The 14,005-nt window shown below is 32.1% G+C and overlaps 1 protein-coding gene across 5 annotated transcripts in view; it reads right to left on the bottom strand.

The window, feature by feature from the left end:
* Window positions 1-14,005, bottom strand: part of LRP1B (LDL receptor related protein 1B) — a 1,899,381-nt gene that overhangs the window by 208,120 nt on the left and 1,677,256 nt on the right. For all 5 annotated transcript variants that reach the window (XM_079135584.1, XM_079135585.1, XM_079135582.1 and 2 more), the window contains exons 61-63: window positions 8,730-8,918; window positions 7,708-7,856; window positions 1,713-1,806 (exon numbers count right to left, since the gene is read on the bottom strand). In XM_079135584.1, coding sequence (XP_078991710.1) covers window positions 1,713-1,806; window positions 7,708-7,856; window positions 8,730-8,918 — 432 coding nt within the window. The remainder of the gene's footprint in view (window positions 1-1,712; window positions 1,807-7,707; window positions 7,857-8,729; window positions 8,919-14,005) is intronic.

Here is a 14,005-nt window from a genome sequence, read left to right on the forward strand (position 1 = left end):
ATACATATCAAAACACATCATATGAAATAAATACATATAATTTTTACTTATGAACTAAAAATTAAAGCATGTAGATGTCAGTACTTCACCAGGATAAGGATCATACATAGGACATTTCAGTTACCAGATGTCTCTACCCCTCTACCAAAAGACATAAACTAATATTTGATTGTCAAATATTCTAAAAGTGAGTAAATGTCTGAAACTGATTATATCAAATCTCTGGTTAATTTTTCACACCAATATGGTTCCAGTATGAAATTTCAGTCAATGTTTATAGTCCAGGAACTACAAACATTTTAAAGAAAGAGAATTGCATGTAATCGGCTTTGCTGCAGATCATTATGACGATATTTTCTAAGAAAACAGTGCATCTGGGCAGTAGGTCATCATCTTAATACAAGGCCTAAATCAACATGCTTTACTTATAATTTCTATATACCACAAAATAAGTTATATTTCCTTTATTTATTATATCATAGGGAAGTTTATTGTGGAGAACAAAATAACTTTCTTTAATACATAAACCAAAATAATTTCCAATTCCTTTTATAGTCTTTTTAATTCAGTAAATTCTTAAAAAGAAAGAATAATTCAGGTATAATTTTTCCATGCTATACAAATATTACTCTGCATAAGTTGTTTATTAGAGTGAAAACAAAACTGTATTTTAATCATTCAGCAACAGAAAGATTACATTAGGAAAGCAATAACTTTTATAACTTTTTTTCTTTCTCATTGAGTTGATTAAATACTGCTTTCAAACATAGAAATGAACGATGTGAAAAAACTTCCATTGTGGGATAGATTCGGTAGTGACCAGAGGTGGAACATGACTCATGCAAGTAACTTTCTGGAAATCTTAATTTGAAACAGGTTTATAATTAGGAGGTGGAAAGATCTATGGTTGAAAGTAACTAGTGCTAAGCCAGCATACTCTTTTTCTTCCATACAATCCTAGGATCTCGAACTCAATTGTCAAGGCCAAATCATGGCAACCATTCACTGGGATGTTAAGGGAATTATCATGATTGACTACTAGCATCTTCAAGTTGACAGGACAGTATTGGAGTGACCTATAGAGTGAACTGCAAAAGGCTATTAAGGAAAAGTCTGCTGATTGTCCATTACCACCAAAGTTACCCACGATGGCTATAACAGTAGAACCTAACAATACCAATCAGTCTGAAGACATAGTTGGTAGTCACTTTGTAGCAACTCTTAAGAATTTAATAAATTGCCTAACAATAAACAAAACCTGACTTTCAAGAATTTTCAGGATTTTAATACTGAACAAAAAGATGAAAAATTTATATCCCTAATGGGAAGGTTTCAGTCACTGTGAAACATTCTGAAAATTTGCCTAGTTTTGCTTCCAACCTGGGAATATATTAAGTCAAAGATCATGACAATTTTTACACTATCACTTGTTACATGACTCAAAGCAAATATTCAACAAATAATCAAATTTGAGGGAAAAAACATGCAAACTGTTAATGGTGTCATTCTAACATTTAAAATGTGACAGTTGTCAGAGTTAAACCAAAACATTGCAACTTTTTTTTTATTTTATAAAGATTGTCATATAAAACCTTTCTATTTCAATTTTGGGAAACCATAAGAAAATACTTTAGATACAGTGTCAATTTTCCCAGGTCTGTAGGTAAAAAGAACTCCGAATTCTAAATTCAAACATTTGCCAATATACTCACGACAGTCATCAGGTTCATCAGATCCATCACCACAGTCATCCACAGTGTCACACTTCCACCAGAATGGAATGCATTTATCAGTTTTGCAACGAAACTTAAAAAATAAAAAAAAAAAGAAGATGAATGTTGAAGAACTCAACATGTCTCTAAAGGGCATCTCATGACTGCAGTACAGCCTAACCCACTCTCTTGCTGCAAATGTGAATGTCGGTAGTCAGAGAACCTTCCATAGAAAATAAATGCTCAACAAATCATAACAAAATAATCTGCTGGGAAAGTACACTGCTTAAGAAAACCCCTTCAGAATCAGCACACAGAAACTTTACTCATTGTGTTCCACAACAGACTGGTTAAGCAGATGCTAAAGAGATCCTGTGGCCTCTAATCTAAAACATTTACTAACTGGACATTTACAGAAAAAGTTTAGCAAACACCAAAGAGGCAGAAAGTGATCAGGAATATCAGGAAGAGATAGCAAGTAGAATTAATTTAATTCAATTGTACTGAATTAATTAATCTGAATTAATTTAATTCAATTGTACTTCATTAAAAATTTGGTTAATTTGGTTAACATCTTCTGAGTCTGTGTTCTTTAGCTGCTGAAGGAAGAGCTGAGGATAATCTGGAGGTACCTTTCCAACTCTGTTGTGCTGTGGTTCCAGCAAAGTTCCTGAACATAGAAATACTGCCTTCATTCATAATGAGTATTTGCTCCACATAAATGTTAAGAACACTTCTTTAAGTCAGTGGGGGTTAATACAGTTATTTTCAGCTTTTAAATAACTTCTGTGTCTAACCTGACATCCTCCCAATTACCAGGTAAAAGCCTCTGTATGTACTTTTTTTTAAATATTTTTTATTTGTTCTTTGTTGATACACATGACAGTAGAGTGTATTTTGACATGTTATACATACATGGATTATGACTTATTCTAATTATGATCCCATTCTTGTGGTTGTATATGATGTGGAGTTTCACTGGTGGTATATTCATATATGAACATAGAAGAATCACGTCTGATTCATTCTACTGTCTTTTCCTATTCCCATCCCCCTTCCCTTTCCTTCATTTCCCTTTCCACATAATAAGGATGAGGGAGAGAAGGAATGGAAGCTCTGTAGTATTGTTTAAGCTTCAGAGACCTTGAACTTTTACGAATTCTAAAGATAAGAATGATATAAGATAACGTCTGAGACCAACAGAAGAACTCTCTGCTCTGTAGGAGCCTGCTTATCTAATGCCCCCATCAACATATGTGGTAAATGCATCTGTTTGATTCATGACTTTCTTTCATTCTCTCTCTGTAAGTGTTCATGTAACCTCTTCCACACTGGAGCATGTTATTCAGGGTAACATGTTCCTGGGCCTTTGACACTCACATTTGATTCAGAATAAGCTATCTTACTTCCTGTGTGGCAAAAGCTGTGTTTGTATCAAAAGTTGCATACTATTTTCAAAAAGAAAGCCATGAACCCCAGTTCATCCACTGAGCTAATGTACAAAACTACCATTCCTATCAAATTCACTAGTAACCAACTGTACATAGTGACCAAAAATCTCAATTTATTCTTTAGTGATCTCTGACAAAAAATTAACTTGTTTCTTAGCAACATTCAGGCAGGAAAATCTAAAGATGATCGTACTTTCTGTACAAATAACCATGTATCTGAAGTAGTTATAATTAAATAATTCATTTAAAATTGTTAAAACCAATCAATAAATTAATTTTAGTCAATTTCTTCTGGCATCATTAAGTGATTTTCTTCTTCATTTTCAAAAAAAATCCAGCGAAAAGCATGCATTATAATATTCATCTGGAACTGAAAACATTAGTTTAATAAATTTCTAAAATTTATTAATTTTCTTTTTGAAGCGTTTATGTTGTAATTCCCACATGAGTGAAGAGCTGGCATTTATTTTAGCATGTTACATGGAACAAAAATTTGTTATAGAAAACTGTAGCCTTGGTTCCATTATTGCTAATGAAAATGGATTAGCAATTCAAGAGTTTTTTCATTTAAAATACTGTTACTTTCTTCAAGTGAGAGAGAATTTAATGTTAGCTTTTGCTGAAACTGTCTGGACAGCGTGGAGGTGATTCAGGATACAATTATATTAAACATGAGAGTGGATTTTTCTTCCAGCAGCAATGTGGGACGAATAGGGTACTCTGAATCCAAGGGGAGATCTGACTGTTCACTGATTTTCTCATATTTGCTTAGCCTGTGGTCATGTCTGTTGTGGTTTTTCATAAATTACCAGAGGGAAAAAATTACCTTTATAGATAGTGACTGTCTGGGGATATGAGGCTGAATCTGAAAGCAATTGCCCTGAACATTAAATATTTCCAGTCATTACAGTATATCAAAGCACATTAGTAAGAGGATTCAGGTCTCCTGTGTATCTTTAAAGCATTCCCAATCATGATTGGAAAAATATCTAAACTATGTCATTTTTAAATTTATTAAATATGCCTGATTTAAACAAATGCCAACTATTAGAATTATAAATGACATGATTATTGCTCTCCATTTTATTCTTAATAAGTACATAAAAGGGTTTTGACTTAAGACAAGCCAGGGTAAAATACACTTATGCTAACTATTCATACTAATCAACATTTTATTGTCCAAAAAAGATGTCTTTTATTTTGTGTCTGGGGTTCACTTTTTCATACTTAAATACAGTAACTTAAAAAAGATTAAAGGTAAATACAAAACATTCTTCATGGTAAATGTTCTCCAGGATTAATATCTTGGTAAAATAAATCGTAAATTATAATTAGCACCCATAAAAAGGAGTCATAGACTACTAAATATGTCTTAGTATAAGGATAAAATACAAATCCATCTATGAAGTACAGTTGAAATGTGAAGCATCCCCCCCACATACAAATAACCAAAGACATTTTAAAATTGAATTTTTTCCAATTAAAATTATTTAAATAAAATAAATGTAATCAATGGTATTGTAAGAATTGGATTTAATTTTGTTTTTACCAGGTTCTTAGTTTATGCTTTTATTCTTATTGGTGTGATTTACCTATTTTTCTAAAAATCCATAATAATTAGGAAAACATCATTGGAAGTAATCATTAGGGGATAAATAAAAAAATCTTCAGTAAGAACAAATTTAAAACAACAATTTTTCATCAAAGTATTTAACAATATGATTCTGAAATATCTAGATTTACTTTAAATATCTACCTCTTGAAAATTGTGTTTCTATAAATTGATTATTCTCTGAGAAGTTACAAAAGATAGTTTTTTCCTCTCACCTGATCAGAAAAGAATTAGATGTGTACATACATCAAAAGATTTGTAGAGATAACCACTAATGTATTATGTTAGTAGTTCATTATTAACTTTTTCCTTGAAGAAAAAACAAATGAAATGATAACTTATTTTTTTAAGAAGTATGGCTGAAAACAGAACTATTTGTTCTGTCTTGCTATATTCTTTTATATTGATTATTAACACTATTGAAGGTACTTGAAAAATTATAAATATTTAGTGTAATTTACTTATATAAATAATATTTTTGGGTTGACTGAGGTTTTCATTTAACTGACTGACATTTTGGGCCTTGAATAAATATAATTATAAATCTTTTAATAAAATATTTTGAAAAGTTTTATTCATTTTATGCTTGTGGTAAGCCCAATGTCTTAATACCTGTGTCTTCTGTTGGAGATACTCATTTGTTTCAAAACATCCTCTGGTCTGCTCTATTTTCAATTGGCTATTATGACTCACTATAGTCCAGTGTGGCTACAGGGGTACGTGGTATCTCCCAAGTCAGCACAAGAGCCTCAGGGTTAGACCTCAACAGACTGACTCAAAGACCACACCAGAGAAAGGGACCAAAGATTGTTTAAGAATAACCTGGAGGTTAAGTTAAAAGTTTTGCTAAACTAAACAGTACTAATGAGAATTATATTTTAAAATTAAAGTGATATGATTTCTCACTTAAATTTTACTACTAGGAATAATTAGGTTACTGATGTTACACCTTATAGCAATGTTAATTTCCAGTTCTTTAAAAGGAATGTGTTTTAAAAAAGAAAAAAAAACAAACACTCAGGGAATTATAATTAGAACAACACACTGTGAAGAAAGCAGTCTATGACCTCTGCACTGAGCTAGACATCAGAACCTCCTGGCAGCAGGTCAAACCAATTGTACCCATATTCTTCTCAGGGTATTCCAGTAGCAGTAAAGGGCTAGGTGAGTAACAATGATAATTATGTACCAGGAACTTTTCCCATTTAGTCTTTTTAAGAAGAGACTGAAAATATTATTGCTATTGTTTGAAGGTTGTCTCCAAAACCCATGTTGAAATTTGTCACTTGATAATATGGGAAGGTGGGTCCTTTAAGAAATTAGATAAAATCATAAGGGCTCCAATCCCTCATGAATATATTATGTGGTTAGCTGTCAGGGGAATGGGTTAGTTTTCCAGGAAAAACATTTTTTTTTTTTTTTTTTTTAACCAGGGATTTAACTCAGGGGAACTCAGTCACTGAGCAACATTCCCAGCCCTATTTTGTAATTTTTTTTTTTTTTTTTTAGAGATAGGGTCTCACTGAGTTGCTTAGGGCCTTGCTTTTGCTGAGACTGCTATTGAACTGGCAATCCTCCTGTCTCAGCCTCCTAAGCCATTGGGATTACAGGCATAAACCACTGTGCCCAGTAGTAACTGGGTTTTAAAGCAAGCTGTCTCACATTGTGTCCTCTTGCTAACCACTCCTGCTTCCCACTCCCAAGAGCTTTCACAAGATACAGCCCTTTCATCTTGAACTTCACAGCCTCCAAAATTATGGCACATAAATTTTTGTTGTTTATAAATTACCTTGTCTGTGTTATTCTGCTACATGTGAGCAGTAAACAGACTTAAGACAATTATCACTCCACTCAAAAGATGAGAAAATTAAGGCACCAAGAAGTTAGGGAACAACCTCAGGTGATCCCGCCAGTTTAAAGCAGCAGGGTTATGATCCCTGTGAGTTTGGCTTTAGTCTGTCCTCTTAGCCATTATAAATGCTGATCCCTGGAAAAGCCAGATATCCTTCATTCTTTCATGTTTGATGCAGTTCCTAATCTGAGAAGCAGGCTGACCTAGCAATTGCTTCTCTATTTTGAACTTAAATTTTAAGAGAAATTCAAGCTCTTGTCATGAAGTCATGACAAGTAACTGGAAAAACAGCATATTCAAAGCATCAAGTTATAAGAATAAATTTAGTAATTAAAAAACAAATTATGGCTTATTTAACAATTTTATTTCAAGTCAAACAAGATAGTGACTCAAATGTAGCAAAATGGCATTTAGTAATGTTTCTAACTGTTGTAAATAATCTGAAGGTAACAAAATTAAGGTCATGCAACTATCATTATGTAGTAAGTTTTTCTGGACAATATTTGAAAGAAATTAAAGTTTGAAAGAAGAAATAGAGGTTTCAGAAGGTAATCATTTTAATCATTTTAAATTTTTAAATCTGGAGAATTATTCTGCATCCAATTCATTTTTTCTCTATCGCCATCTCTGAGGAATGGGAGAGATGTGGATATTGATGCAGAGTAGATTTATAAAATATGTTTGTTTAAACTCCACACACCCTTGCCTACCTTGTGCTTTGATTACCTTGTCTTCTTGAACTATATGAAATACCTGATACTTCTACTATGTCCATTTAAGATTTGAGTCATTATTCTGCATGGATCTGTGTAAGAATGACTTTTATTTTTGTTTTGTTTCCTTTTGACCTCCATGTCCTAGTGCTTATAGTCCCATTTTCAGAATACGCATAAATTGTTTTTCCCTTACTCTGTGATCATCTCTACAATATATGGGAGAAGCATTCATTCCATTCTAAATAGCAAAAACAACAACAACAAAATGACGCTCAAAAATGGTATAAGCACATAAGTAAACTCAGCAAAAATCTTTATAACTTGCCCATACGTCCCATGAGATGACTTCCCAACCTCCACTCACCTGACTAGCTGTACAATTGGATAGACAAGTCCTGTTATCAGCTGCAAGATAAAAGTTGGTGGGACATGCACAGGTGTGAGTCTTTCCAGGGGCTAGAAGGCACAAATGACTGCAGCCTCCATTGTTTATCATGCAGAGATGTTTTGAGACTACAAAGGAGAATGAACAATAAAACAAAATGATCAAGACTAATAATATAACGTGACTAGAGAAAAGACTTTAAATCTTCGTAACTTAAGTTCGAATACATCTTTGTAATCAAGAACTCATCCAGATTATAAATGTTTATTATAAATGCTACTCATTGTCCAATAGTATTAATTTTATATTAAATGCACTTAAAGATTTTTTCTATACAAACAAGCATATTGGTAGCAAAAATATATCTTGTTCATTAAATAGAGACCATTAGCACTGTGGATGAAGACATACATGTTTAAAAATACAAATGTAAAATAAAACAGTGAAACAATGCTCTATAACCAATAGTACAGGTACTTTACTTTCTAGTCCAAATATGCGCTGTCAATAAAATTCTCAAAACTTTTCCCACAAGATCTGATAGAATTTCTATTGGAAATACTCTTGAATAAAATTGATTTATTTGTAATTTTAGAACCTTAGATATATATATATATATATATGTATAATTATAATTATATATGTATATATACATTTCCTTCTTATCTAACATTCCAGAAATTAAGAATCCTATAAACATGTTGAAAACAAATTATCTCAAGTATGTAATTTTCACTTTTTTGACTACATGTATTATTACCATTTCAACTTAATATGTTTTGAACAAATCAATAACTCTTTGGGCTATTATTGAGCTTTTAATCATATCCCTTAATAGCAGTACTTGATATCAACTGAATTCATCATATAAAATAACACTAAATAAGGTAATCTGGTCATTTTTCTCAAAACAAAATTACACTTAACCTTGAAAGAATAAAAAATGGAATGTTACTGAAAGATGTTGATGCATTTATGGAAATCATGGAAAGAATAATTACCATCAGGTTGTCTATAAGAATGATACACCTGGATATCTGTGATGGCATGCCATGAGTTAATCAGTGAGAGTCTGTCTGCTCCCGAGGTTTTATGGGCACGGCTGAGTGACTTGGTTTTCCCATCAGTCCAGTAGATGTAGTCTTCAAACAATGTTAGTGCAATCACCCCTGGAATGTCTTGATTAGGGACTGTAATAGGAGATGGTAAGATTAATGTTCAGTCTTGGAAGACTGCCAGTTAAAATATTCAATACTACATGGGCTGACAGACACAACTGCTACAGAACTTCATGTGAATAATTGCTGTGACAACCTGTCAGGCCAGCAAGGTTCTTTATTACTGGCTAAGAGAATGCAAGAAAGGGCTCAGGAGTTCACTTTGCTCAGATTTAGCTTGGTTCAAATGCTGGGAAGAAAATAAATATGAACCTGCTCACCATTAGTGGAAGGCTGCTTCACCAGAAACAAATAACATCCAACATTTTAAAATTCAAAATTGGGAGATTATATATATATATATATTCTTCATCCAGTTGTTCTTAAATAGAATCTTAAAATCTAAAGGCCACTGACCAATTCTCTTCTACATTTAAAATGATTAAATTAAATATCAAGGATGAAAGATGTCTCCTACCCAGAAATTGATAACTATGAAATTACTACAAACCATTTTAGTCATTGAGATTTTACAAGCATTATTATTATTTCTTTTTTTACCTGCAAGATGAGCTAAGGGTTGAAGGAAAGTGTAGCAGATAACAACACATTACACAGATTTAATAGTTGGTAAAACTGTTTAGTTGCAGGTTAAATTTTATAATTATGCCTTTGTTATAGGCATGACTTTAAATATGAACAGTGAATCGAGCAACACAAATGTGGGTTTTTTTTTTTTTTTTCCTTCAAGAGATTTTAGGGTCCTATCAGGCAAATAAGACATAATAAACCCTGTTTGGTTTTTTGGGGTTAAATGATGTTACAGGGTTTTAGAATTTACTTTGTGCTTCCAGTTTCTCAAATCTATTAAATAATAGAATTCAGAAGATAGAAATTACCCAATTTATAAAAAACAATGTGATACCTTTTTCTGTATTAATTCTCAAATTTACTTTTTAATATTTCTAAGTTTTTTACTGAAAAATGTTCAATGACTCCAGTAATATATACATTTTCATTAATTAAATTTTAATGACTGAGAAGTTATATTTGGATTTGACTGCTCAGTACCAACTGAATTCGCTGCTTTCAGGGATTTGCTGACTTCTTTTAAAAATACTGAATAAATTCATTTTAAATCTATTGATTTGTTATGTTTATTATGTCAAATGTGATCAGATAATTTACTATAATTCACAGGAAGTATAAATAAAATGAATTAAAGAGTAAACCTTTAAATAAATGGTGTTATTTTATTGACTACTCTCAACAATACAGCATCTAGCCAGAAATCAACCCCAGACTACATAATAATGCATATGATGATACAAAAATTTTAAATATTCAGATGTGCACACTTGGTATGTTTTGAATTTTGATGTAAATATCCAGATGTACACACTTACTCATCTGTATACTCTTATTAACATGGAACAAGCAGTAAAATGATAAGTGGAATTGGATAAAAGAATGAAAGGAATGGAATAGTTTACCATTATGAATCATGTTTAAGATACAGATATAAACTCTTTCTTCACTTTCCTTTTTTATTCTAGAAATAAAAATAAATGTCACAAAAAAATAACAATTGGGTGAATGAATCATGGTGATGGGTGATCATTTTGAGTTTTTAACCCTGATGCGTATGTTGGGAAACTGGGGGAGAAAAGTTTGTAAAAAAAATTTTAAGAGGCTCAAAACCATTGAATTTGTATATCTTTAGATGCAAAGGAAGTAATCACTTCATTAAATAGGGCTCAAAAATTTAATAATTTCTTTTTAAAATCTCAGTCTTTGAGAGATTCAATTAATGTCTGCATAAAAAGTGAAATTACTCTAAGAATTTGCCAATTAGCATTTCAAAAATAGCACAGTCTTTAAACTATTCAGCAATAACTATAGTTGATATTTATTAAGCACATGGGTGCTTCAGAACTAGGCCATTGCATCTCCAAGTGTTTGGAGGTAATTGTACCCTATAAAAAGAACTATTAGGTACAGATATCAACAGTTTTGAGGTTGAGAAGTCCTGCACTAGGATATTGACTTTATGCCTTAATTCATTTAATATTCCCCTAAACTCTACTTACTGTATGGTAGTGGACTGCACTTTGTACTTGAGATAATTAAGATTTGGAAAACTTAACTTGATAAAGGAGAGGTAGAAAAATTAGTAAATGAAGGCAGTTGCATTTGAATCTAAGACAACTTCTCTGGCTACAATTTTAATCCCGTCACCATTCTAGCTTAAGAAACCCAATGAAGTAGAGTACTTAAAACAATGGGATAATTTCATAGGTGACATATAAAGTTTATTTAGTGACTAGATTGCAATTGTATTGTATATGGTTTCCAGACATGGAATAATTTAGGTATTGAGCAAGTACTTAGGTATTGAGCAAGTACTTAAGGAAATCAGAAAAGTGAATTCTTACTTCAGAAGAATAGCACATATCTGAATATACCAAATACATAGAACAGTCAGGTCAAAGTGAGGAAAATTAGTCTATTTGCCCAAAGTGACCATCTGTTTGTTTCAATTCCTTGTTTGATGTTGGCACAGAAGAACATGACTGATGCTAGTAGTTTGGAAGGCCATTCCAGGTCTGCTCATTTGGTAAATGTGCTTACTTCCTGAACAACATCAAACACAACCACCAGAGTATTTGTTCTAGAAAAAGCAAAGTAAAAATACCAACAAGGACAAACCTAGACCCATACATCTGAACTCCCCTGGCTCCATCTGTCTAGTCTTTTAAGAAATAGGGACAAGTTCTTTTAATACCACAAGCAACACCAATGAAAATCAGGCAAAGCAAAAGGAACAAAAACAAATGGAAGTTTTCACATAATGCCCTTTTTTAGTATTCAGCTCATAACTGAGGAATATGCTTCATTTCCTCCTTAGGACCCAAATCTCTTCCACAAGAGTTAATTGACTATCTCCTTAAGCTTCTGTGAAAAAAATTGTCATATATTAACTGTTCAATGATAAGCATAAATAAATGAATATATTCTCCTTTTTTTCTATCAGCATATGAAGAGCTCAATCTACATCACAATTAAATGAAAAAAAATTGGGCTAAAATGTTGTATATTTTCATACAAGAAACTTTTCTCATTCTGAAGAAAGTAATTGTTCATTTTTGGTTGTCCATTTATTTTTACATCATGCATACATATGTATACATGTGATACATGTCTATATGTAGTATACATGCAGGTACTTATGCACAACTGATATGTCACACATATAACACACACACAGAGCAAGAGAGATGTATTACAACATGTGTCACAGTAAATGGAGATGACAAGTATGCAGTGTAATAGTCAAGAGGAATATTTAGTAAACTCTTAACAATGAGATGTGGCTGATTTTAGGGGAATAAGTAATAAATGTGCTCCCAAAAAGGCAAGTATCTTTCCAAGACAGAAATATTACAAGTGGTATTACCATATAAGACTTGATTTACTTACTTAAAAGAAAAATATGAAGAATAAATTTAAGGAAACTTTTATTTAAAGGTATTCAGTAGACATGCAAAAAAGAAAAACAGAACTGCAGTTTAACAGGTATTTATAATATACATAGCCTATTTTAGATTACTATAGTTAGGCACCTACTGTATGTAACAGCATTATTTATTGAATTGTTTCCAGCATTCCACTCAAGCACTAAGCTCCTAATTTTTATTTCAGATACTATATGTTTCAGAAGAAGGGAATTGATACTTGGCAAAAAATAAATCAAGGAAATACTCCCTTGTGGAATTTTTCCCTTTTAGTCAGGTTGGCTGCCATTTTGCTAAGACTCATAGTCACTGTGACAGAAAGAAGAGGCAGCAATTCAGAACATGCTCTTTGCTTAAGTGCTGCCTCACAGCCAGAGACAGTCTATTACAATAATCCCAATGAGTCATTTCTTTGGACAGCATTCATCATGCCAAACAAGTACATTCCTGGATAACCTTATTCTAAATTTACATTCTGACTCATATAGAACAAAGTGCACAAGAACTAGAGTTCTCATCCTTTGTTCAGTTGAAATCTCATTGTGTTATGCAAGGGATACACTGGGATACCTGCAGAAAGAACATGAATTTGCACAGTAGATTAGTACTTAGACATTTTATTAATGATGTCTATTTTTTTCTCCTATTTCTTTCCAAGGTTTATATTTAGGATCCAAGTGCTATTTCAAAATACTAACATGGCCAGTGATCCCTCAAACTTATTACTTAAAATGTCTCTAAAGGCTTTACAATACTTTCAAATGTAAAATACAAACTTTGGAGAATGTAATCAGTATATTCTATAATTATTTTTATGATGGAATCAAGATAAAGAAATAACTAGAGTTTAGAATTGATTTGTTATGAATTGTTACATATTTAGAAGGAAGTACTCAAAACAAACTGTGATATTTTAAGATCAAACTGACCCTTTGTACAAAATTGACTATGAAAGAGTAATCTCCCAAGACTTTAAAATTAATAAGACTATCAATTTAGACATTAAAAATTTTTCATTTTATAAAATATATTTAATATGCTTTCATTTTTTAATTCTTTATGCCTTTACCCCAAATAAAAGTTCACATATTCTCATATTTGAAATGATTAAAAACTATTTAACTTTTCTTCTTCTTTTTTTTTCATTTCGTTATTTTTTCCTTCCCCCCCACACCTCCCACCTCTCTTTTCCCTCTATACAGTCTCTCCTTCCTCTATTCTTGCCCCCCTCCCACCCCCCATTACATGTCATCATCTGCTTATCAGTGAGATCATTCATCTTTTGGATTTTTTAGATTGGCTTATCTCACTTAGCATGATATTCTCCAAGATATCTTCTTCTTTAAAAGAAATATTTTTTAGTTGTAGATGGACACAATATCTTTCTTCATTTACTTTTATGGGGTGCTGAGGATTGAACCTGGTGCCTTACACGTGCCAGGCAATGCTCTACCACCGAGCCACAGTCCCAGCCAAACTTTTCTCCTTTAATCAAGAATTGAGTTTGTTTTTTTTTTTTTTTTTTTATTATTGGTATTTGCTTTCTGCATATGCCAGGCAAGGGTTCTGTGGCTGCCTTATATCCTCAGCTCTTTTTTCCTTGTT

The sequence above is a fragment of the Sciurus vulgaris genome, assembly GCF_902686455.1.
Source record: "Sciurus vulgaris genome assembly, chromosome: 3".
Lineage (NCBI taxonomy): Eukaryota > Metazoa > Chordata > Mammalia > Rodentia > Sciuridae > Sciurus > Sciurus vulgaris.